General features: G+C 52.9%; 10 protein-coding genes across 10 annotated transcripts; 8 read left to right on the top strand and 2 right to left on the bottom strand.

Annotated features, from left to right (window-relative positions):
• Positions 1 to 1574: 1574 nt before the first annotated feature.
• CORC01_14239 (uncharacterized protein) lies at positions 1575 to 2498 on the top strand (the record flags this gene model as incomplete). The annotated part of the gene is made up of 4 exons (XM_022625850.1): positions 1575 to 1946; positions 1999 to 2089; positions 2147 to 2334; positions 2403 to 2498. 4 exons carry the CDS (start codon positions 1575 to 1577, stop codon positions 2496 to 2498), a joined length of 747 nt encoding a protein of 248 aa, XP_022467650.1.
• A 608-nt stretch (positions 2499 to 3106) lies between these two features.
• CORC01_14238 (uncharacterized protein) lies at positions 3107 to 3553 on the top strand (the record flags this gene model as incomplete). Its single annotated transcript, XM_022625849.1, has 1 exon — positions 3107 to 3553. The coding sequence occupies one exon, from the start codon at positions 3107 to 3109 to the stop codon at positions 3551 to 3553; it is 447 nt and encodes a 148-aa protein (XP_022467649.1).
• Positions 3554 to 4425: 872 nt separating this feature from the next.
• On the top strand, positions 4426 to 6162 carry CORC01_14237 (uncharacterized protein; the record flags this gene model as incomplete). Its single annotated transcript, XM_022625848.1, has 1 exon — positions 4426 to 6162. One exon carries the CDS (start codon positions 4426 to 4428, stop codon positions 6160 to 6162), a length of 1737 nt encoding a protein of 578 aa, XP_022467648.1.
• Positions 6163 to 6934: 772 nt separating this feature from the next.
• On the top strand, positions 6935 to 7111 carry CORC01_14236 (uncharacterized protein; the record flags this gene model as incomplete). The annotated part of the gene is made up of 1 exon (XM_022625847.1): positions 6935 to 7111. The coding sequence occupies one exon, from the start codon at positions 6935 to 6937 to the stop codon at positions 7109 to 7111; it is 177 nt and encodes a 58-aa protein (XP_022467647.1).
• Positions 7112 to 7126: 15 nt separating this feature from the next.
• Positions 7127 to 8961, top strand: CORC01_14235 (initiation-specific alpha-1,6-mannosyltransferase; the record flags this gene model as incomplete). The annotated part of the gene is made up of 5 exons (XM_022625846.1): positions 7127 to 7331; positions 7382 to 7656; positions 7840 to 8008; positions 8120 to 8246; positions 8316 to 8961. 5 exons carry the CDS (start codon positions 7127 to 7129, stop codon positions 8959 to 8961), a joined length of 1422 nt encoding a protein of 473 aa, XP_022467646.1.
• Positions 8962 to 11415: 2454 nt separating this feature from the next.
• On the top strand, positions 11416 to 12705 carry CORC01_14234 (uncharacterized protein; the record flags this gene model as incomplete). The annotated part of the gene is made up of 1 exon (XM_022625845.1): positions 11416 to 12705. The coding sequence occupies one exon, from the start codon at positions 11416 to 11418 to the stop codon at positions 12703 to 12705; it is 1290 nt and encodes a 429-aa protein (XP_022467645.1).
• Positions 12706 to 15695: 2990 nt separating this feature from the next.
• Positions 15696 to 16223, bottom strand: CORC01_14233 (uncharacterized protein; the record flags this gene model as incomplete). Its single annotated transcript, XM_022625844.1, has 2 exons — positions 15696 to 15912; positions 15976 to 16223. The coding sequence occupies 2 exons, from the start codon at positions 16221 to 16223 to the stop codon at positions 15696 to 15698; spliced, it is 465 nt and encodes a 154-aa protein (XP_022467644.1).
• Positions 16224 to 17133: 910 nt separating this feature from the next.
• CORC01_14232 (uncharacterized protein) lies at positions 17134 to 18640 on the top strand (the record flags this gene model as incomplete). Its single annotated transcript, XM_022625843.1, has 3 exons — positions 17134 to 17220; positions 17290 to 17491; positions 17550 to 18640. The coding sequence occupies 3 exons, from the start codon at positions 17134 to 17136 to the stop codon at positions 18638 to 18640; spliced, it is 1380 nt and encodes a 459-aa protein (XP_022467643.1).
• Positions 18641 to 19354: 714 nt separating this feature from the next.
• On the bottom strand, positions 19355 to 20803 carry CORC01_14231 (uncharacterized protein; the record flags this gene model as incomplete). The annotated part of the gene is made up of 1 exon (XM_022625842.1): positions 19355 to 20803. The coding sequence occupies one exon, from the start codon at positions 20801 to 20803 to the stop codon at positions 19355 to 19357; it is 1449 nt and encodes a 482-aa protein (XP_022467642.1).
• Positions 20804 to 22683: 1880 nt separating this feature from the next.
• On the top strand, positions 22684 to 23777 carry CORC01_14230 (uncharacterized protein; the record flags this gene model as incomplete). The annotated part of the gene is made up of 2 exons (XM_022625841.1): positions 22684 to 22902; positions 23361 to 23777. The coding sequence occupies 2 exons, from the start codon at positions 22684 to 22686 to the stop codon at positions 23775 to 23777; spliced, it is 636 nt and encodes a 211-aa protein (XP_022467641.1).
• Positions 23778 to 25014: the final 1237 nt, after the last annotated feature.

Below are 25014 nucleotides of genomic sequence, written 5' to 3'. Positions count from 1 at the left end.
CTGTTTTGTGACAACGCTCTCGTCCATCTCAAGGCTGGAATTCAACGCCTCCATGCCAACACAGTCGACGGTGCGCATGACCCCGTACGGCTCGCGACCCCGAATCTGGGCGACGGGACCCGCCCCGGAGACGGCGACAGAATCGCCGGGCTGGAACCCAGTGTAGTCAGTGCCGGTTCATCCCGTAGCGAAGATGTCCGAAACGGTCAGGTAGTCGTGCTCGATCGCCGAGTCGGCGGTTTCATGAGTCAATGGGATAGGGATCAGGTTGGCTTAGCGAAAGGGACCCTCGCGTATTCAGCTACGCATCTTCATCTTCTTGTCAGCAAACCTCTCTCTGGCATGCCCAGGAGGTTCATCGTTGACCATGCAAAGCCGCTTTGACAATCTGAGCTGTCTTTTCCAGGCTTTCAGAGCTGGCCGTATAGCCCCCCGGTATTGTAAGGAGTATTGTATGGACCATGCTAACGATATGCGTCGCTGAGAGGGACCGCAATCTCTGGCGGCTCGTAATCCTGCTGTTAAGCCTTTCATTGGAAACCACGACATCAGCGATCTGCCTTTCGTTCTTTATTTAATCCAAGTTTGCTTGAATACCTTGGAAAATGGGCCTGTCAGTCGTGTCTGTACATTAGGGTATTCAAAACTGGAGAAAAGTCTATTCGGAGAGCGCGTGCATACCTTTTCACGACCTTTCCTGTCCTTCAGCACTAGCACACCAGACCTTGGCCAGTAGCTTGCGGTTGGTGAACGTTGGAATCCAGCCGTGCTATTGGACAGGGCAACTCGGACGCATGGTAATCACTACCTGAGCTGACTCGCCTCTGGGAGAGTCAATTACAGACGTGGACACATCCAGAAGCGTAGAGCTTGCCAGGGTGCGGGCCACGTGGACGAGGTGCTTCTTGCTATCGCACAAAATCGCGCACGCCTCAGGGCCATAAAACTCCATTCTATATAGGGCATCATCTGTATGCGAGAGCCGCAAGGAGAATACGTGGGAGATCATAGCCTGCAAGCACGGTGTTGGAATGCTGGGGAGCCACAATGGCGCCGAACAAGCGCCTGGTTGACAAAAGCGCCGGTTTGAAAGACAATTGCCTGCACTTTCCTTCACGCTCGCGCATAGGTCTTCGCAAGAATGCTACCTCCCAGTCTTTCTTAGAGTCATAGGAATCAAGTTATCGTGGCGCACTTAACTTCAAGCCCAACGTAATGGCGGTTTGCTAGCAATGCGGGCGCAGGGTCCAGCACCCCATCCCGAGCACGCTCCATCTCTAGAGTTGTCAAATGCCTCTATGCCCCTATCTCCAACATAAATCATGTGCTCGGACCTCAGGCATTTCTTCATTTATACGCCCTTGATCATTGTGCGACCACTGTGATGGAGCCGATTTTCTTTCTGCACGGTGCACCGGATCTTCCCCCATGTCCTAAAGCTGCTCCCATTGACTGGCATGGTCAGTGACTGCGGATAGACGGCCTGTGCGCTCCTACTTCTGGCTCTGTACGTTAGTCGTCATAAGAAACTTCCGGCCGGCTTCGTTGATCCTGCTTGTCGTCCAATGCCCCAAATGCCATCACATCAGCCGCCTTCGCGCCCTTCCTTGGATGTTACCCAGGTAACAGCGCTGCCAGCAGTCTATGTCGGAACGCATCCGATTGACAGATACAAGTGGGTGAGAGATGTTGCTGATGGCTGGATCGGAATGTTCTTCCGCCGACTCGAGAGCCCGTCGAGGCCCCAGTTTGTTACGGTCCAGGAAGCGCCGGACCTCACCATCACGCAGTTCGAAGCCTTGGCGAAGCCGCTCCATCCGAACATGGTGCAGCTTTTTGGCCTTTTCTTAAGTGATAGAATGTACAGAACATACGAGCTTGTAGGCTTGAACGTCTTCGAACTTGACCTCACATGCGAGCGGGAGATTGCTGCCGTCCTGTCTCAGGTTCGTGGCCTCGCTTGCCAGTCCGTGGGAGCGATGACACTCAGCTTTGTAGCTTCTTTCTAGCGTCGAATACCTTCAATCGCTATCTGAGCGACTCGGGATTCGGAGCATCCGCGTTTCCACCTCGGGCGTTATCAAAATCGGTGAGCGTGATTGCCTGGGCAGTGTGTGCTGCAACCACAGCGTGACTGACCGTCAAGTACCCGACTTCGCGACGATCTCGATGCCTGGTGTTGTCTTGGGGAAGGCCTTAGTGTTGTCCCACGAGACAGTGGCAGCCTTTTTGCAACAAGTCGTCGTTCGGCTTGGCACAGGCATAACTCAATGGTCGAACGAAGCACTCGAGTTCCTTGAAATCTTGAAGGCGGGTCTTCAGCCGAGCAGCACAGTATGTATGCAGGGAAGTGCCACTATACTTCTAGAAACTGATGCGACGCAGACTGTGTTCTTGGACAGATCAGAGGGGCCGAATGCCTTGAGACGAGCCGTCCGGCTTTCCTACAAATGTGGGACATCGGGAAGCAAGTCCCACGAAACCGTGGCTGCAAGTAGGGGTTACCAAAGTACTTAGTTAGATTTAGTATTGGCCTGTGGCACCTAATGACTCATGAACTGCACCGTTTCCCGTCTTGTCACTTTGTGTTGCTTCGAGGCTGCTCCCCGGGGTCGTATGAGTGATATCTGACGTATGCCTCAACAAGACCGATCTCCGTCACGAGTCCAGGCTTCGTCCAAGTCATCAGTTGAGATAGCTTGCAGCCTACACTCAGGTGTATTGGTCGTATTGGCCTTGATCAGCACGGGCACCGCTGGCGGGGTTTCCTGACTCTTGTTTTCCATATCATGATGACGTTTACCCTTTGCACGGTGTTGATGTATTTCTTTCATTATTGTTCATTCAGAATAACGATCGGGGAACGGGATGGAAATCAGGCTTCTGGGAATCACATTCGGACTAGCGACAGGACTGTTGTTTTATGGGTACTTCCACCACCAAAAGCGTACGTCTTGACGCATCCGCTTTTGGATGCAGACTCTTATAAGTAGATCAACGGCCCCTGAGTCCTGACCATGACAAGATCTCTTTTTCACGCGGCTGGCCGTGGCATCCAACTTGTACGCTACCGCCAAACTCCTACATGGTCGGACCTAGCTGCAAAATGCTCAGTGTTACGGGGGGGACGTTGGTTAAAGGAGACTGGTCTCCATGCATCACCGTCCGCCGCGTTATTTGCACCCTGCAATCCGGCGATCGAGTGTTTTTCGGTGTTCTCGCTGAGAATCAAGAGTCTCAGCTATGGAGTTGGCCTGAATCGGACCTGCTCCTCTGGGTCTTCGATGATGGGCAGTGCGTTAGAGTGTGGCAAGAATGTGCTCAGCGTCCGCACATAGTTGAAGGCCAGAGCAGCCACGTGCTTGAGTCAATTGCGGGGCACCACGAAGCCACAAACGGCACGGTCCTCTATGGGGTCAAGTGGGCCGGATACGAGTGTCCGACCTGGGAGCTCGAAAGTGATCTCTGGATGCATGGCTATCTCCTTGCGGCGTACCACGATACCATCCAGAACACGGCCCCGGCCGAGGCGTTTGTTGCCGTCGAAACATGATATCCCTAAGGAGCACTTTATAGTATAGGCTCGGTACTTTGACTAGTTCGAGGTCGGTCTGGAGATTCCACTTGAACAAACCATTACCTACTAAAGATAAGCTCATTGTATCTTGTAAAATACAATAAACTAAAGCTAAAATTGCGACTCTGTTAAAAAGTATTGAAATATCTCGTGCTTGTGGGTTTCTTTTCGATGAGAGACACAACAACAAGTCCGTAGTACTTTGCAACGAGATGGAACTTACCATGGCAAAGACCAGTTCAGGGTCTTGAATGAGGTGGCTGAGTTGACACATGGCGCAAAGGGCGAGTTCTAGCTTTCATTGTGGGTGTCAATATCATTTAGTTGCGTCCCGGGTTTGATCAAAGCGGCTGACTCTCAAACGAGAATCGTGTCCATCATTTTTACTACACTAATTCTGGCTGTTGCATGCTTCCATAATCCGGTTATACATATCAACATAACATTGCAAACGCTGTGAAAGTGGATGTCGTGTGTTGTTGATTCATCATCTCTATGAGGTCCGAAAAGAACTTCGCAACTTCGTGACATCGCCTCGTGCAGCGATGATTGGTGATCACTGATACAGTTTTGGCTCTCAGGGGGAATATCCTAGTCCCTTGAGATGTATGTCCCGTACAGGGCATTTTATCTGCGCAGTGATGGGTATATAATTTGAGCGTTCAGATCTGCTAGATCTTGATTTGAAAAGAGACACCAGTTCATACCCCGTTGCAACAAGTTATAATTGGTTCTCGACTAGGGCCTTTCCAGTTTTCCTCTTCTACTCAAAGATAATTATTCAGGTATACTGTATTGTTTTTTAACTCTGCACGAGGTTTCAGTGAACGCGGACATCAAAACAAGACATGGGATCGACAACCGATCACACAATCGACGTTCTCGTGGTGGGTAGCGGCGCAGCCGCCCTGGCAGCCGCTGCCACAGCCAAGGAACTTGGTCTTCGCACGATGGTCATCGAGCAAACCGATAAGATAGGAGGTACAACAGCCTACTCTGGAGGCACCGTATGGATTCCTCGAAACTCGGTCTCCGAAGCAGCCGGTTTTCACGATTCTCGCGACGCTGCCCGCCAATACCTGCAAGATTCTCTTGCGCGGAGTGGCGGCGCTGGACCGGAGTCCTCCGCTGCGCGGATCGATGCCTTCCTCACCGGCGGACCTGAAATGGTCAATTTCTTCCGCCACCTAGGCCTCCGGTGGAGACATTCTCCGATTCCCGACTACCACCCGGAGGTAGCAGGTGCCATGGACGCAGGCGGGCGGACGTTAGACCCGTGTCCGTTTGACGCCGGGACGTTGGGGCGCTGGGCTAATCGCCTGCGCCGACCTGAACACTCGGCACCGGTGGCTTATTTTCATGATTTTTTCACCCTAACCAAGCCTTACGCATCCGCCATCGACCTTCTCACAGTTTGTTGGATGAAGCTGCGCGCATTTTTCCGAAGCAGAACCATGACCACGCCGACTTACATGGGCAGCTCGCTCATTGCTCAGCTCTTGAACATTTGCCTTCGCAAGGGGGATACGGCCGTCCAGGTTCAAATGAACACCAAGTTCAAAGATCTGATCGTCGAGGGTGGAGCGGTCTGCGGCGCCGTCGTGGAGTCGAAAGATTCCGGGCTTATCAAGATATATGCCCCCCATGGGATTCTCCTGGCATCCGGTGGCTTCTCTCGGCGTGAAGATCTGCGGCGGGAACATCTACCCAGCATTGGAGCTGAGTGGACGCTGACCCAGCCTGGAGGCGATACGGGAGACGCTCTGGAAGCAGCATACACGGTCGACGCGGCCACTTCGCTCATGGGCGAAGCGTGGTGGATCCCCACAATCATCGACCCTGGAAGCGGGAAGCTCACGACCGCTTTATTCGAGCTTTGTAAGCCCCATTGCATTGTTGTCGACCAGCAAGGGTCCAGAATCTTCTCCGAGGCCGACCCGTACGGCGACGTGGGTCGTGCGCTCTATCATCGGTCTCGGGGCGATGACAACAATGCCTGGCTGATACTTGATTGGAACTACCGGAGTCGGTACACTCTAGGGTCGCTTGGCCCTAGGGTCGAGCCGGTTGGCGCCCTGGCTCGCGGCCACATCTTCAGGGCAGACGACTTGGCCAGTCTCGCAGCTCAGATCGGCGTCGAAGCGGAAGGCCTGTTGCGTACGGTTGAGACGTGGAACCAGGCGTGCGACGACGGAGTCGACAGGCTATTCGGCAAGGGCCGCAGCAACTACCACCTCTTCGTCGGGGACAGAAGCGCGAAGCGACCAAACATGGGATCTCTCGATCAACCCCCATATTATGCCATACGGGTGACTCCGGGAGACGCCGGCACCAAGGGCGGTCTGCTGACAGACGAATATGGGCGCGTGGTAGATACACGTGGCAATGCTATTGACGGTCTATACGCGGCCGGCAACTCATCAGCGTCGGTCATGGGTGCTACGTCGTTGGGAGCCGGGGTCACTCTTGGCCCGGCTATGACATTCGCTCATCTTGCGGTCCTCCACATGTCCGACAGACGGAAGGCCAGGGGCGAGCGAGGCCTTTCCTTGCCTCCCCGACAAGATAGCGATATAGATGCATAGTGATATCGCGGTGTGCTGGTTGGTCGGCTAGATTCTAACAACCGTGTTAAACATTACCAGTCTCCTATGTTGAAAGACTGTTAATTACCACATCGTCATGCTTGTACTGTACCCGAAATGACCAAAAAGACATATCACCTATCTCGCATCACTTATCCGCTGTGTTGAATTGTCACATAGACGGAACTACTTGATATCTTGAGTGTGTGGGTCTTTACCACTGTCTCATCGCAAGTAAGCCTCAGGCAAGGCGGCATACTTTCCTACACCGCGAAATCATGGATAGAATACCGGGTTCTTCGGCACGCAGTGCCTATGTTGTTGCCTGCAGCCGTTTGGGAAATATCGAGCCTACGCCCGAATCGGCATCTGGGCATTACGGACGTTCACGCACTGGATCTCTATGAGCCAGTCTGCAAAAGTGCATCTTTCATTGTCTTTCTATCGCCTCAAATCTCGGTCACGACGACATGGTTCTCAGCGATTGGTCAGCCGACACCGTCTAGATACGCCGTATTCATAGCTCCGACCTTCTCATCCACCGACGTCTAAAGCTTCGCCTCCCGAGGTGGCTTTCCTATGCCCTCCCACTCATTGCCATAGGTAGGCAAACGCGTAAGAAAGCTCTCCAAGGCTTCGCCGTCGACGATGGGAGCTGTGATGTAATCTTTCGCATTGGTCCTCTTTACCAGGTCCGGCATTAGGGGCATCAAAGTAGTAAACGCCCTCTCCTCTGCTGTCCAGATCCGTAGGGACGTTGTCATTGTCCATTATGGGTGTGTCCGCCTTGAAGGTGGCCGGGTGCATCACGGCCATGTACAGCCAGCATCGGCAGGTCAGGGTCGGGAATCACGGGCAAGCAGTGCCTATCATGAGTTTCAGCACGCAGCAGCGCCCCATACTCAAGGCGCTGGCCTTCGGGGACGTTCTGCATGCTTATGCCGAATGAACCGTCCAGCAGTTCATGAACCTCGACACCACCGCCGACGTCCGCAGAGGTCTTGCGACCGCCTTCAAAGCACTCGTTGTGCGTTCATCGCGTTGGCTCGTCGAGCTTGCCGAACGATGCGGGTGGCAGGGACTATATGCCTACAAAAAGATCAGTGAGCTGGCGTCTACGTTCCAAGGGAATTCAGTCGCAGAGAGTGATACGCTGGTTATCAGCATCCGTATGTGTGTCGTGCATGTCTTGAGATTCACCGACTAACTCATGGTACAGGCCTGGCGTCGGAGCTTTTAGCACAGAAATATTGCCTGCCTCCACCGGGCGATCGAACAAGCCCTCTGGCCATGTACGAGAGGGGAGTATTCAACGAGATGGCGGCGAGAATGGCCACACTGCCTAACGGTCATCGGAGCAGCGAGTTCAATGCGGCGGTCCTTCCTCGATGCCGAACTATGGTGGAGGCTATCGGACAACGCATGGCCTACGAGGTAGCACTGCATTCTGGGAATGTGATTCCGGAAGTGCTCGATCTCTTCGAGAAATGTTGTGTCTAGGAAGACGCCAGTTGGCACGTCGAGCATCGCAATGATAGCCGGGCACGGAAACACGCCAGATCTGGTCCAGAAACACTGCCCGCTCGTCTTCAGCTCTTGTGGACGAGCCAAGTAGCGCTTCGGCAGGAAGTTCGACGTTGTTGAATGTCGTGATGGAATGGTCCAGCCACATTTTAGTTGCACACGACACTAGAGCCGATGGACTCCACAAAGAAGCTTCAGGCATCCGTGATAAACGCCGGATGCCGCTTCTCTCGTCCGGCATCTAGCCGGCGAGCTCCCGTCATCATTGCAGCGGTTTTACTCATCTCCATCAGCACCTACTTCCTACACAGCCTCAACGATCGTGTATTACGTCAACCCTTTTTGGTCCGTCTTTTGCAGCAAATGCTTAATGGTCCGTCGATCTCATGCGCCAACGAGCATCATTCATATTCTTGGTCTCTTTCACTGTCAGAGCACTCCATACCGCCCCATATCTGGCAGATCAGTTTACCGAAAGCCAACGGCATGAATGACTCCGTGATATGGACGACGATGGAGCGCATCAGCACGTGGCTGGCCCTCAATGGAGGACATACGTAGTAAGTCGGCTTTGTCTTCGTACAGCACGAGCTGAGACCCCACAGCGCTCTAGTCGACAACAGAAGCAGCAACAGCTTCGTGAAGTCACACTACGGTAATACCTCCGACGTCTATCACACGTATGAACAACTGAGCAATGCTGGTATGGGATCCAGTCTGCTTCGATATCTCCTCCTGGAAGCTGGAGGCGGAATCTATACCGATCTAGACACTATCGCCCTGAAGCCCATTGAAACATGGGTTCCAGGCCACCTGCGGAGTCATGTCCGCTTGGTTGTCGGCATCATATACGATCAGCAAGACCATGCGCCACCAAAAGACAAAGCTTACCCGTTGCAATTTGCCCATTCGACAATTGCTGCTGCACCTGGGCATCCGGTTGTCCACAACATGATATCCCAGGTGGTCACGTCCATGAGGCGTCCTACGGCTCAAGACGGAGTCGACGAGGCAAAAGACAGGCCTAGCAACCTCGATATTTCGTATCTCACCGGTTCCGCAGTGTGGACCAAAGTCTTATTTGACTACTTGCAATCTATCAACTCAGACTTGACGGACATTATGAGTTTCTCATATTTGGAAAGACCGACATTGTGTGGAGATGTGCTCGTATTGCCCATCGACGGCTTTGGCATGGGTCAGAACCTTTCGGGGAGCACCAATAATGGGCGGATTCCGGACAATGCACTTGCAAGCCGCTTGATACCCAGCTGACCGATCCTCAAGTCTTGCGGTGTGATCGATGGCTGTCATTGAATGAGGAACCAAGAAGATGACGTGCGTAGTAGGAAACGGCTTAAACCAGCTTGAAAGAGCTCATACAGGGGGCCATATCTTTTTCCATTCTGCAGCGACACAATATGACATTTCTGTCGTCGTCAGAGGCTTTGTGTGGCAATGCGCTCGCCTATACTGATGTGCCTCATTGTGACGATGGGCTTGATGCTATTGGATAGCAGTGTCAACATGTGATATATGTCAGTGCTGAACTATCTTCCTGCTGCTGCAAAGTCTCGACAAGCTTCAGAAGCGATTCTAGGCAATGACCCCACAGATCGGCACTGAGGAAACTTGAATTTGCTTTGAGCTGTCCGTTCCATCAAGAAAAGTGTGTTTGATAGCTCACACCAAGTTGTTCCGTGCCTGGAGATGATTGATGTATTCTCGAAATCGATGTCGCTGCCCCCATCGACTATGGAGGGACCAGAGGCAAGGGGTCACAGGTTTTGACCTTCTTGGCACAAGATACGACACTCGTAACTCAGACTGAAGTGAGATCTTTCTTCCTAGATGTTGTATCGACAGTACTAGTAGCAGGCCTACGCAGTCAGAATGGCAGAACGACATATCCGACCCCGGGCTTGATGGCGATTAGCACTCAAGTCGACAGCTGACAACGTCTCGGGCCATTAGTGCCCACACTACAGAGCCTCGCACAGTCAGAGCTTCAGCAGTACATAGTATTCGCGCAACCGGGAGGCACAGATGACTAACTACTGATCCTTTCGCCCAGGGCTCCATCTGACAGTCCGCAGTGTGACGCGACGGAAACAGCCAGAGACATGCGGTGGAGGGTGCTTTCATGAGTGACATTTTCTTCGTAGCCACGATCTGTTTCACAAGCCTTCTGAGAAAGAGAGAACGCTCAGGTTTCATTCTTCCAGATCAAGTCACTTCGCACGTTTGCTTGTAATACCGCAGAAAATTTGGTATGTCGGCGCGGGAACAGGCGATTGGGCTGTGTTTTGCCGTATGCATCTAGGGCGTTGCTGGAGTGGTCCTCACGATCGTATAAAGGCTGCGATCTGCCCCAAGAGTGTTTGTAACTTGTGCAGGCCACTCGATGTGCAAATGTCAGATTGGCGGCCTGGGTCCCGTCGACTCCAGCGATGCGGACGTAGATACAGAGACGGTGGACGTAGCTGAGCAATCGCCACTGCCAGCCTTATCCGTGGCTGCCAAAGGAACGCAACGGGATATGTAGCACCACGCCGAGCAGTCTGCGCATTCAAAAGCAAGCGCCTCGTACGCTCGAACGGCCGTGGACTGCGGTTCGCGGCACGACGGCCTTGGCTGTGATAGCCACAGAGCCAACTTACGATCCGCCGGAGCACAAATGTGCATGCATAACCACTCGGCCGGCTGGGCCCCACCCACCTCGAGATCAACAAAGTAACCTATCGCCCGTCTCGAGCATTTCGCGCACCCTGGCTCGCTCCCTTCAGGGACATCCACGACAGGGCGTGGTACGTACGCGAGCGTTCTGCCAGGAAGCGCAGTACGTGCGGGTCCGCATGGTACCGCTGTACGAATCGCCCTGCAAGGTGCACCCAACTGCTGGTGACAGGGGAGGTGTGAGCTCCGTAATCTACTTCCTGCCGTTGGTGCTTCAGGCGACGTACTCCCCATCGGGGCCTGAAAAAGCCTACCCAGTACTACGGTCTAGGGGGATATTCGTTGCTGCGTAATGTACACCCCTGAAGCTCTGGCCAGTTCTTGATCGGTGACGAGGTCCCACTGGATTGAGATGAACTGCAGGACGGGCAGGGAACGCCCGCTGCGCTCTCGGTCTCTGCAAGATGTCCGTGCCACGCCGTGACTATCATTGATGGCTACTTCCTGGCGCAAGGGAAGTCACAAAACCCGGCCAACATGGCTTTTCTCCTGTGTGCGCGGGCCATCTAGCCAGACCAGGGCCCGTGGACGGAAGCCTCCGCTGCTGTCTGTGCCATGGAGTCTCCACCCACGGCTGTCGCTGTACACTCTGCACGTCCACAACCGGAGGCAGTAGATGGACAATCATGTACGGTACTTTGTGTGGTCACATCGCGAGGCTGTGCGAAGCTGGCCAAGGAGACACCGGGGTGGTGTTTGTCTCCTGCTATTCGCCTCCTTCGTGACCGCCCGGTGTCGCGTCGTCTGTTCTTGAGTGAGCCCATGAGGCGCTTTCACATCGCCTCGACAAGGCGAGAATTCGCGTCACCTCTGCCTCAGTCAGGCCCGGTTATGGGATCAGGACTGCGTGGTATCTTCCCCATAGCACTCCAGCAACTACTATAAAGAACACCAGACGTGCCCGTCCTCATCGTACAGGAATACCTTCTTGCAATCGTCTTCATTCACTCTCTTTGTCCCGGTCTGCAAATCACCTTGCTAGCTCTCATCGCAATGGGCTCCTGTTTCTCGAAGCCACAACCACGCCAGGGTCATGTGCTGGACTTTGGCCATGTCCCAGTCGGGAATGCTTCGCACACCATAGGAAATACGCATAGCAGCAGTCAAGCTCCTCTCTTTTCCCTGTCAGACGGGGCTTTGCCCGCATATCCGGCTGAAGAAAGATCGAAGGCTGACATCATCCGCCTCGTCCAAGAAGCCAACAAGGAGGACGCTTTCCGGCCGCTCCGGGAGAAAGGATACCAGGTGTACATGGACGAGAACCCCAAACAGGACGCTGAAGCCCGGCGTTGCATAAAGCTCGTTGGTGCATTTCTCAGGCTTCTGGCGGAAGCATACGGGTGCGAAATGAGCTTCTTCTTCACCAGCTACAGCAACAGCGACGGCGTCTACGTCTCGGAGGCAAAGTCCAAGATGGCCGAGGCGCTGGATCAGCTTTTCAAGACTTCATCCTGGGACGAAGCTGCAGCAATCGTGGAAGACTCACAGACTCTCCAAAATATGGGATTTCAGGCGTGGATGCGGAAACTCGTCAACGATGAGAAAAACAAGTCGGTCATGGGGCGTATGTCGGATGTCGAAATGCACAATCAGCTACTTAGCCACGTTCGCGAGGAAAAGATCGGGTTTTGGCAAGGCTGGACAGCTGAAGATTTGACACTCGACAAGCTCGTCGCTGCCTACGACACGGCTGTCGAGGAAGCGCGGGCCCAGCCGAAACTCCGGAATAGCATTCGCTTCACCATTGAGCGGTCCATCGCATTGCAGTCGCGGTTGTCTAACGACGAGGAGTCGCATCCTACCAACATCATCTTGCTCACGGCATCCCCCTTGGAATTCAAGGAAGCAGAACTGATCAAAAAGCATTTGAAAGCCGTCAAAGGAGGAGGTTCCGAGTTTTCCATACAGGTAGTTCTTTTCGACGGCAATCTGTCAAAAGAGGTGGCGAAATATCATCGCCAGCTAGACGAGCTACAATCAGGCGACAGAGACATATACAGTACTATCTCCTTCAACGAGGCCAAGTTGCTTGGCGAAGGCTTGAGCTCACCTGCCCTGAAGACGATCTTGAACGGTCACTCCAGAGAAGTCACTCGGACGAAGCTCAGCGCGGACCAAAAGTACGGCATCCACGGGGGGGGCCCATTCAAACTCCCAGCAGTGGCCGAACTACAAAAAGCTCTTGGACTTGAGACAAGCCGTCCCAACGAACAGACTCTCGTATTTGGCGATGTACAGGCGCCCGTAGCCGACTTGAAAGAGGCTGGAGACGGAAAGGTCTAGGGTCAGCTCCTGTCTACCGCTGGTGGGGCCGTTGCGAGCATCAGACAGATTTAAGACCAGTACTGGCCGTGATCCTGGGCGTAGGTAGAAATTCATTCAGTGAGAGTGGATTGGTTTCTTTACGGGTTCGGTGCCTTTACGCAGGGCAGGAACCGCGGGAATGGTTGAGCTTTGTGAGCAAATAGATATCTAGCCAGCAGTTTTGAGAAAGACCTTCCCATTAACATGAAGCTCATAATCGGATGTTCGTACGTCGTCGACACTAATCGCCGTTGTGATAATATAGACCATCAAGCATTGCGCCACAATCTCAGAGACGTTTGCCTTCACTTCAGCATGCATGGGGCACGGGTTGATAACTGTGCCTGCGTGCACCCTTACCGCCAAGCTGGCATGTCTTACACTTCGCCAGTGGCTCGCTTGCTTCCCTTCCCGATTCTGCTCTTTGAGAAGAAGACCGGAAGTCCCTAGTTGAGTTCGGATAGTTACATAGGCTGGACACGAGAGGGGTACAATAGATAGCAGCCAGGGCTTTGTCTACATTGACTCGCTCCCCCCACAGAAATTCAGTGAGGTCAACCGGGCCTACGTCGCAAAATCTCTGGCGGAATCAAATTGCCACAGGAATGAAGTAGTAGGCATATAGGGCTTTTTTCAGTCGGCGAATCGTGACGAGGAGGGTCGTCTGAGCCTTTCTTAGTACACGTAGAGAGACGGAGTCTTCTTCGCACTCGGAAATCGACCAGGTGATAGAACGCGGGATAAAAGATTACAAGTCTTCCTTGTAGGGAATTAGCACATGCAGAAATCGAAACAGGTAGCTGCACAGAGCTAGTATTCGGATCGTCTGCAGTCGTACCACGCTAATTCAGGCGGGAACTACATAGAGTGAGGGCTTTTCGTCAAGGGAGTAAGTTCGTTCACTATCCTAGATGTAACATAACTCTAGCGTCTGTGGCTCATTGCTAACGTGTGCCGCGCGTACGTAACCGTTTGACACTTTTATTTTGTGCTTTAGTTAATTCGATCCAAAGGTGATTCCACATGATCCGAAGATTCTGATCATGGCTGATCGTTCTGGTCGACGAATCTTGCGCATTTGGCTGGCCGTGGACTAGATGTAAATGCCTTACATTACTCCAAATGTGTGTTAAGATGCGCTCCAGGTTTGAAAAGCGATAATTCTCTACTGTGTTACATATCAACTTCTTAAATTGAATTCTGAGCTTTGCCCGGACAAACAGAAAATGGCTTTGTGACGCATGGTGGAGTCGGTCTGTCTAGAAACGATTCTGGAAACGAGAAGGGCCTGTCCGACGATCAAGGTCAGGCATGCTTTTTCAAACACCTGCGCGATCTACATGTCGTTCCAGCCAGGGACCAGTTCCAGTGATCGTTTATGCTGCGCCCAAATGATACGAGTAGCTTATGCGCATCTGTTGAATATAGGCTTAACACGAAATTCGTCAACAGAGGAGGTCTTAGCCAGGGGCGAACCGCGTGGTATTCGGCGTGACGCAGCATCGCTTACTATATGGTGGCGCTTTACTACGTCTATGCATTTCGTTTTGTAACATACGCTGGAACGGCCGAGTTGTCCCTCCATCTCAACACGTGCCCAAGGAATTTTCATTATCCGTCACCTTCGATGACAGTGTGAAAATTGCACCCAAAGTCACTCTTCAGCGGACCACCTAAATCGTCAGGTAGTAAGGCCCACAAGGCTGTTTGTGCTCTTAAAGCCTCAGCTTTTCAGAAGAGAGCGATGATCCTTTCTGAACTACCCCACTTCTGGTCTCATCGAACCGAGGATGGCAAAAGCGTCCTCTAAGACGTGTGTATACTTCCACTTTCTTCCCGGATCTTGAGCCCTGCGATGTTGCCACCACAGCAATGTCCAGACCACACATACACCATCATAATATCAAAGGAAAAGATGCATCAGCATCTACAACGAACGGAGCAAGCTCTGCCTCCAACATCGGGGTTCAACAGTGTCTCGCTAGTCCGTGCGGCCTCTCCCGCTGCCGCAAGCAGTCGATAGCACATGACCGGGATGTCATCAGAGAGCCTCGCAGTTCTGCCCACTTGTCGCTGGCGGATGAATCAATCTCTTGCCTTCCCACATCATCCTTAACCCACCAGCTTGGTATTCCACAATAACCTTGTCTGCCCCTTTGTGGTTTCACGGGAATGGCTCTAGGCGATGGATGGTCCAAGTGTCCCGTCCTGCTACCAGTAGCCATTAACGACGTACAACATTCGGTGGCTTGTGACGCAAGCTATTGTCATACTAAGTAGTGGGCACCTAGGAAAGTTGAATTCTGTGTTCCAAGTCGGTGAGTATCTCCATCCCACTTCTGTTGATCGGCGAGTCGTAGACCGTTCTGCGAGCCTATTGATCGAGTTGCTATGCCGTCTGTAATGGTCCCCTAGCAGACCAATGGGCTGTTGGAGTGGTGCCTTTGATAAGGCGCGCGAAGTTCACGTGTACCCAACTTGCTTTAGAGAAGTTGAATAAGTCAGGTTTGACGGCCAGGTCGGTCTATGCCCTTAGCCCGACAGTCATCTGCCGGCAGGAAGAAGCATAAAGAAAATAGGTACCAGACCAGACAGTGAATTGATTTGACTGTGTGGGTATTTGGTTCGGGTTCTAACGAATTAGGATCGGACAGGATCGGACGGATCACGGCTGATTTGGGCGGAACTAAGCCGCAGATAAATCCCATAAGATACCCTTTCTCTCTAATTACTGGAGATGAGTGATGTACTCTGATGGCGCTTCGAGATACTCGGATGAATGGCGGTACTGTGTCGCTCGTTCGTTTCGGTTGTGACTGGGCAAGGCCTTTGTGTTTCTACTAAATGTATACCGTTTACGCTCAGATTTCTCTGCCCGGGTAGCGGACAATTTGAAGCACTGCGCATACTTTGAACGGATTCCAAAGGAAGGCATGAGCAGTATGGTCGATGTTTGGCTCATATCTCATTCAAGGAATATGTTTCCTTCTCTTATGGCGAAGCAAGTTGTCATCCCGAGTGAAAGTCCCGCCACAGTGGTCGCATATCCCACCGATCATAGGGAAATTTATCGACTGCGCCCATTTCCTGTGCGTCGTCCAGACATGTCTTCGTTTCTCTTTCTCATCCGTGAAATATGATAGGCATTCGACCTTCGGACATTGTGTGTGCCGCCAGACGTGTTCGCTGGGAAGTGTGAGCAGGAGCTTGCTAGCGCAATAAAAATTATGAGCAATTCACTGTACTTACTCAAAGACGCTTTGGTCTTTAGCAGTGACTGAACAATCCTTCCAGAGACCACGAAAGGTTTCGCTGACATGTCTCGACGAGGCAGATTCCAAGCTGGACGAAAACGGAGCGAGGTTGGCTTGTGTCGAGTTCGGTACTGAATCTGACCGCTGTGGCCCCCAGTCGAGGGTCCCTCCAAAGCAAGCCGCCTCTGCGCCTAATGAATTTCCCATCACCGTTTGCTCCGCATACTCACTAAAGATATCCATCTGTTGGTGAAGCGGTGGCAACTCTCCAATGCCTCAAGACAGTTGGGAGGGTGAAAGGATCTCGGAAGGGTGCGGAGGGGCGGAAGACGGATGGAGAAGCAAATCGCACGTCAAGTCATTCGCTGTAGAGTCGTATGCGAAAAAACCTGAGTGGTCCAAGACATTCGAGTCCGATCGATCAGCCTCACTAGTATTGTCATTTTGCGGTCCTTGCGAGCAAATGGTCAATGGCATGGTGACATCGTCCTCCAGAAGTGTGGGATCTATCGCACCGATTCGAAACCCTGTGGCTGGTGCCCATGCCATGTTTTGTCGTGTCCAATGGGACTGTAGTTGGTGACGGTTTTCCTTGAAAGATGTGACACATGGAGGTGGTAGTAAAGATCTAGTGGTGGATTAGCTGGGCTTCGGTGGGTTTGAAAGGAGGCCTGGAGCGTAACCAGCGACAAACCCCGCTCTACGTTCAAACGTTGGCCCCGATCGTTGAATGGGACTGGGGCCGGTGGGGTCCACCATTCTATCCATCAAGTGGGGTGGAGTGGATCTGTGCGACGATTACAGGCTTTCGCGCTGTTGCTCAACAAATCCATGTATTAGGCCCTTGTCCTCGCCACGTGACAATTGACATGAACCTATCACGATGTATGTCGGAGCGTAGGCGTAGGCGTGGGCGTGGGCGTGTCATGCGAAGGTCTCTTTGCCCGGCCAATAGAAGACGCCCGGCCTCCAGCAGCAAGCCTAAGCCAAATGCGGATCCTCTCAAGTGCGTTGAAGGGGGAAGTGAGAAGGTATACATGATCATTTCAAGTGAAACGATCCCCCGGCCTCAACGCAATCGACAGCCCGGCCAATTCTCAGGAGTATGCAATACAATCAAGGCCGGTAGAGTGAGTTGGCAGAGGCTCGTTACATGGCGGAGACAACCCCGACAAGCCTCACTGGCAAGGCTCACGAGCGATTCGTGATTGTTACGGCACTACTACATCTGATTGATCCAGTACGTGGTGAGCCTACAACTCATAGCCTCGATAGGCATCCTCACGATAATTACTGGAAACATGAGCAGTACCAGAAGAAATTCCTCGACTCGTTTGCTCTGATATCTTCGACTTCAAGGATAGGGGGTGAAACTGCCTCTGCAGTAGGTCTGGAGCAGGATCATCCAGGTGGGACAGTTCTGCGACTTGCCAGGAATCTGGGCGTTCCCAAGGAATTGCTCAATCAACTGCAGGATGTTCTCATCGATCTTACAGCAGTTTCTCTGAGGGGTAATTCACGGCGAAATTAGAGCAATCCGAACGAGACGCTGATCAACACGAACCCTAGATAAGAGACCGGACGACGTGGAACCTGAGGTGTTGCGTAAGGTCGTCGTCCTTACTCAGGACAGAATTCGCGCACTCGTGGAGAAGATAAGCCTTCCGGAGATCAGAGCTACCATCGAACGTGCTATCCAAGAAATGGATCAGTCATCCTCGGACAACGCCGAAGAGCTGGGTTTTAGGACATGGGTCCGTAACCTGCCATCACTTGCGTCTCTCGATGCCGGAAGCCATCTTACCCAGTTCATACCGCATGTCCAGTGGGCATCACGCGGTAGATGGATGTATTCTGAACACCTCGAAAGGCTCTTCGGGCTCACGGACGGGTCATTACCCTCGTGGTTGAAATACGTTTACAAGCTAGGGCGATACTTTGCTGCAATCAAGGCGATGCTCAAATTGGCCGTGAAGCAACCAAGCATCTTCACAGGGATACACATCGAAGCCATCGAAGCTCCGAAGCCGGAGGGTTTCTCGCTAGGCACACAGAGGGAACCTCTCTTGACAATGCTCAAGAAAATTGCCCAAAGCGACCCAGAAGCGTTAAGGGAGAAACTCGGTCAAACCTGGTTAACGAACGACCCCGAGACAAAATTACGACGAGCTTGCAAGCTGACACTCGTTGTGCACGCTGAAATGCAGCTGCTCAGCTTTTACGACCACCATCCCCACCTTACACCTAGGCTATTGTTCATGGGTACTAGCAAAAAGGCTTGCTACCTCTGCAACGAGTTCATGTCCCGCCATCCCCTCAACATTGGAGTATCGGCAAGCCACCAGAAAATCTACCCAGCCTGGATGTCCCCCCCATGCCATGCTTCCATCAGGAAGCAGCAGAAAGCCCGGCTCTGGGAGCTCAGCCGACATCTGGAACAAGCGGCTGTGCGTGACCTCGAGACGAGACTGGGAACCCGGCGACCAATGACGATGGACTCAACAGCGGGGCCGTCACTTACAACGACGGGAACGATCTCGTCGGGATTCTGGTCCCGCGATTCGAATTGGGGCGAGCTCGAGACAGTTGAGGATTCCGCATCCTTCATCACACAAAGTATGAAGTCTGCGTCAGTCCAAGAAGACGGGGTTGAGATGTAAGCTTATGGCATCCAAAATAGCTAGTCGCTGATCCTGCCTACTTGTCCTCGACAGCCGTATTGTGGGCCAAGATTAAAATGAGCTCTTCAATAATCCTTCTACTGGTTTCGAGCATTCAATCCATTCCATCGGCGTCGGATTCTTCTCGCCCCGAAAGCGCATGCCAAATGAGCCCAGGCCGGTATCCTGACGACACGCACGGATGACGGCCGAATTGCATGTTGGCCAGCTACTGCCAATCTCGGGGATAGGCTGAGTGTGGTTCAAAGGGACTTGCCGGAACTGTCAACCGTAATCGGTTAGACATCAGGCTAAACACAATCGACCTCACACTCTAGCATCAGCTCATCCTTACGGAACGGTGCAGCTGCCTTACCACGGCATGTGACAACTTCTGGACGGGACAATCTTAGATGGAGCCATATTCCCGCCGTGTTGGAAACGTTGAGCCAAAGCTACAAGAGGTGGACGGCAATATTAGCGTAGCGCTTAGGGGCTTGAGCCAAAGGTAGAGAAATCTGGACACGAACGGGGTATCCTTACATTCGGTACGGACCATCAATCATCGATCTTGCCACAGCCGTAGAGGCGGCATTGAACTACTTTAGATCAGCGCATGGACACCTCATATTTCGCTCACGGTTCGGCCGGGTGCGACGCTGCTGGAGGGATTGTGAACTCGAAGTAGATTGTGGTACCTATAATGGCAGCTAGTCACATTTGAAGGATCTCGGACTTGAATACGGGCCAGTATGTGTTTTCAGCCCAGCGGGCGAGGTGCTGCATGGCAAGAAGCACAGTAATGATCCCGAACTCGGTCGACGTCTTGCCGAGCTCGACGTCGCTGTAAAGAACGGACTTGCCATCTTGGATCGCGCTAGCAACGAAAGACCAGCTGTGGCCGCTGATAATGACGCCAGGCAAAAACTGGACTGCCCGCGGGTCGGTAGGGCCTTGCAGGAAACTCCGCCATTGTGACGAGTGCCATGATCCCATCTGCACCATCGCCTTCTCGAGGTCGGCGCCGGGACGCTTGGTCTCGAACGATACGACGATGGGGCTTTTGCACAAAATTCCGTGGTCCGTATGATTGATGGTCACATCTGGTCGATTTTCCCGAACCTCATCAATCCGGCTGGCCTCAGCACTTCCTCCGGGAGGGCGGATGACCATGCAAAAGTCAACCATGTTCGACGCTGATTGCTTCGCCCTGTATGTTTTAACCACCTGGGCGCCAGTGCAGTATGTGTAGTCAACAAGGCCGCGGTGGCGGTTCGGTCGAAGCGCCCATTCCATCATTGGCAGGTGGAGCTCCGTGTTCCAGCTAGGTTCGCCGTGAAGGTTGATTTCGCAGTCTTCGGCCTGGTCTAGTAGCCATGCAACGAGATCTCGGGGTGGGCACCGGAAGCCGGGTGGTGCAGGAATGCCCTCGGGGAGATAAGCCTGATCTGGTATATCGAAGTCGGCAAACTGGCATTTGATCGGCGAACTGTCAGTCTGTGGTCCAATCGGTAGAAGACAAGCGTCCATGGCAGAAGGGAATGGAGCAGGCGATGACAATCTCGTCATGGATTTTAAAGTATGTACCTCGATGCGCATGCCATGCGGCAGTAGTTGAAACCCATATCTGATTCCCTGCAGCTCGTTGACGAGTGTGGCGAGCGAGGAGGGCAATTCAGCGCGGCTCTTCGCAAACTTGCGATGGACAAAGCCGTCGGCCTGAAGAGCCAGTCTTCTCAACTGTTTCGTAGGTGAGGACGTCCGTGATGAAACGCTAGACGCCGATGAGAGGCTAGGCGTGGATGCGCGAGCAATGCGTTGGTCGTTGAGCTGGGACGCTCGCGGCGTGGAATGGATGTCGTGTATATTAGGAAGAAGGCTTGCGCTTGGCTCTTCGTCGCCGTCATTGTCCTGCTGACTGTTGTCATGCTTGCGTTTGACTCCTGTAAGGGGCCTGGATTCCATCAGAGAAGAAACGAAACCGGGAGAGTGCGACGATGGCGGTGACAATGGAACCCTCAACTCAGTGTTGGGATGGATGCGGCGTCGTTTTCGCGGACGGCTGGGCAGCGCCTGTTCGCCGTGTTTGCCGGGCTCGTCGGGCGTTTGGACAGTGGCCCGCCAGGCATCAATTGCAGCGCAAAGGCTCGCTGATCTCGTCATTGAAGCCTCGCTTCAACGTAGGCAGTGACGATAAGGGCGAATGGTGAAGGTTGTGATGGACAACGGATAACCATCGGCGGATGTTCTTGGGGCAATGGATATCATGTCGTTGGCTGGGAGACAACCAGTAAGATGCGCCTTAGAAATCCGACTTGTGGACCCTGCGCAAGCGCCTTGTCGGTCCTTTTCCCGGCTGCCAATAGGCTCACGAGTATCTGTGTATGGAAGGGTTTCACGGATGGGTTTAAACAGCGAATGCTTCTGTGGAAGGGCCAAGAAAAGAAGTTCAACCGAAACAAGAGTAACAATTGCGTCGGTCTATGGAGTTAGATGGCCCACTGAAGGCAGCAGCGAATTGCTGGGGCGCTTGGAGGACACGCTCACCATACGCAGGGGATAGCAAGTTTCCTGCCTTCTCGGCCGTGCGCTTGTAGCGTCCTATCAGTGGCCGTAGGTAGTTCCCGAAGCTCAATCGGGCGGCTATGAAGGGACTTTGCCAGGGAGAACCCGATGTACCTAATGGATAGGTTGAGCGAAGTGAACTTTGGCGTAGGTGATCACTTCCGCTCGTCCGCCCTTGTTCGGCCTTACCTTGTTCGGCCTTACCTGTCTGGACGGGGAGAGGTTGAAGCCTTGCTCCGTTGCGGCCAAGGCTATGCTAGCGCTGTGAGGAACATGCCAATCTAACAGGCGCAGCCATCCTGCAAAGTGCTTGCCAGGCTTACCCTCCTTGGTCTATGGGCTTTTCAACCCGGAGCATTGCCGCAACTCCGGACGATAACGCCGATCTGGTCAACGGTGTGAGCACGAAACGGCCACGTGCTGCCTCGAGACCAGCGACGCAAAGACATTGGGTAGCCCGCGGCCCTCCGCACGTGCTTCGGAGGCCACGCCTGCCACAGCATACCGCCTATCCCCTTATAGCAGTCGAGATCTCGAGAGGAAATGCGAGTCGAAGTCTCGGATCCATTTGCCTCCATAACAGGGTCTACAGGGCAGCAGAGTTGTGTGACACATGGCCGAGGTTGGCGATATTGAGCCTGCTACATGTGGTGTAGGGGACAGCGTGAATACACTCGCCTCATTAGCGGCTGGCCGAAGGGACTTGTACGTGTACGGATCCAGATGTCGATGCTGTACAGCGCCGATGGCGGGCACTGACAAGAAGATCCTTAGAATATGCTGCTATCCGCACGATCCCATTTCAAATGTTGTTTGCAACCAGGCCGCCGCAGCCATTACCAGATGCTTGAAGAAGCTCATCACGGCAGCAGTACGTGCAAAAAAGGAAGTGACATGTTTTGCGACGCGCGTACGCTTATCCGAGGGATTGTTTCTTGGAGCAATCACCACGGATGGCGCGAGCGGTTGTGATGTTACCGCATTTTGACCTCGCCGATAGTGGACAAGCAGAGCCGCGGACCCGAAAACCACGATGTTCGGTCAGAAAACTGATCGCAAATTATCCCTCACCGGCCCGCAATACGACATGGTTACGCATTGCGTCGGTGCAGCAAACCGAAGCGAACCACGCAGCGCGATGGGCACACGAGCTCGATGTTTGTCTCTGCAACACCAATCCAAAAAGCTCTCTACAGTGCATTCAGCATGTCAGAGGGGAAACGGCAACGAACAGTTGGGCTTCGTGTCTCGAATCGTGACTGCAGATGCTGCATGTGGAGCGTGCCTGCCGCCTCCAACGGAAAATTGCATCTGCACCATCGTGATCACGGACACAAACCTTAGCGCGTCGCATACAGTAGTCAGACAAGCAAGCACAGCGGCGCAGATAAGTGTGCTCGACTTACTAATCAATTGGAGTACTCTCGGGAAAACCTTACCATCACTATGATCAGTAAAAGCCAACATAGGGTGACGTAATGCGTCTCGCAGGTTCACTAGCTTGCTTGGCTGAGGAGACCAAGACTGAAGGGACGTGGATGGACGTCAAGCCTCAAGATCTGACCAAGGAAGTACGGCTACAGCTCGTAGGCCATGGTGGGTCCAACGTCAAGCTCGGTATTGGCAGGAAGATCCAGGCACAGTCGCAAGGTGGAGTGGCGCGTCCTCTCTTGTTCCCCATCTTGTTGCGACCGTTGGTTAGCATCGGGGGTCGACTTGGCAATAGGTTTGGTGTTGGGGTAGCAATCGTGTTGGTTAAACAACCGGCCAATGTCGAATTGACAGAATATAACAGATTGACCATGTAGCTTCCCGACTGCTTGCAATGACAATGGATAGCAGGCGGCCAGGCCGAAAGAGAAATGAAGAAGGGGAAAAAAGCATAAAAGCCCGTAGTTGCGCGCCACGGAAGCAATATGGAACTCATCAAAAGACATTCAGACAAAACCATTTCTCTGTGTCCTCTATCTGATGTCGACACCGATCCACTCATTCCACGGCGGGAACCCACCACCGTTCCGCCCGCGAGTCTTTCTTAGACCCGGAGTAACGTCTCTTCCATCGATCAACCCCACATACCCGTGGCCGCAGGTGGGCCAATCTCTCCATCAACCCCATAGGTACTGTCATTAACTATCCTGATGGTTGCGAATAGCGAGGCACCATGTGTCTTGACCCCAATTGCGAGGCTCAAACTGCGCTGCATTACATGTGGAATGTGCAGCAGTACCTGTCGGGCGCGCAAAAAGAGCTGGTTTTCATATATAATGAGCGTTTCCGTATAGACGAAGAACATCGGGACATTTTCCGTCTGCCCATTGGGCTTCCGGCTCACGATGTCAGCGGAGAGTGGCGAAGCAGATATTATCGTGCCCTGAGTCTGGTGACTCGAATGCACCATCTTGATCAGCGCGAGCGTGTGTTGCGAGAGGGCTGCCAGAGGGCCCATCAAGCTTTGCTGATCCAGTTGGCCAGGTTCGGAGGGATCGAAGAAATCTCAGCCATCGCAACCGAATCGCAAATGGGACCACAAGGGCAGCCACGAAAGCGCCGCAGAACAAGCGACGCGTAAACTTTCTCGCCTTTGTTTGCACCTGCTGGTCGCGTAGGTGAACGGCAGTCGCATGGATGTCGAGACGTGCTTTGTACGGATTCGACGTGCGGAAGCTGAGGAAGGAACTTGCGCAAGAAACACATGGGGGGAGGGCGAGTGTTGAAAGTTCTTAGATACTGCGTACCCAGGACGTTTTGCCTAGATGTAAAATTGAACAGAAAAGTTGTGTCATGTACGGAGTACTGTGCCCAAAGCTAGATGCTCCCTCCCCCCCATTCTTTTGCTGCTTTCATGTCATCCCTTGCTCTCGACGTTAGCTTTGTTAGACAATGGTGTCGGTCACATCCCCACCTAATGTGATGTTTGCATTGTGCGGGTTATTCGCGGAAGTCACTCGGTTAGAAGGAAAATTGGCCGTTGTCAGACAAGCATGTAATGTAAAGGTACTATGTACTGTGTGCGGGTTACAGCAAATGCGTCGAGGCAAATGAATACTCTGTCATGGCTCTTGTCGGCGATAGCGGTGGCATCCATAAATGACCGCTAAATGCTGAGTCCCCCACACCTCCGTTTTGGCTTCTGGCACAAACCCTTGTTTAACCCCTGCGTAAAGACGGGATTGAGAGGCTGCGCATAACGGATCATGCCACAATAATGACAATTATGCTCATACTTAAGTCGCTTCCTCGTCAGGGGAGCATACTGGATGTTTTCGGTGCTCCGCATAGTGTCATCTCTTAAAAAGCGATGGGCACCCCCCCCCCCTTGATACCTCTCTGCCTACTCGCACTGTAACTCACCGTGATAGCTCCACAATTGGTCTAGATTAGGCAGCAACCGCCATGTTTGGAGTTTTTGAGCACATTGCACTTCTTGACCTCAGAAACGCGGATCATAAGTGCAGAAAAGGAAGCAACATATGGTCGTGCTTGTACACTCGTGGGATAAGGCCCGGCCACACTGGATTCGATGTCTTCACGGCCGTTCTGGATGTCTTCGAGAACCGAAGGTACACACACACACACACACACAATTTATTACGCCCGGCGGCAAAGCCGAAAGGGCACCTAAGCTGATTACATGTACATTGCTGAGCTTGTGTCCTTGTCTCCTCGAAGCCCATAAGTAATGTTTCCATTTCCTGCTTACTCCACCATGTCTGCCGTCTCGCTTCGGATTCCCGTGGTTTAGATGTATTATTAGCATGCCACCTTGAAGCCTATTCTCCAAGTGTTCAACGTCCTATCTACGGCGG

This window comes from Colletotrichum orchidophilum (assembly GCF_001831195.1).
Source record: "Colletotrichum orchidophilum strain IMI 309357 chromosome Unknown Scaffold_256.1, whole genome shotgun sequence".
Lineage (NCBI taxonomy): Eukaryota > Fungi > Ascomycota > Sordariomycetes > Glomerellales > Glomerellaceae > Colletotrichum > Colletotrichum orchidophilum.
Note: the sequence above shows the minus strand (reverse complement) of the source record. Positions and strands in the feature narration are given on the sequence as shown.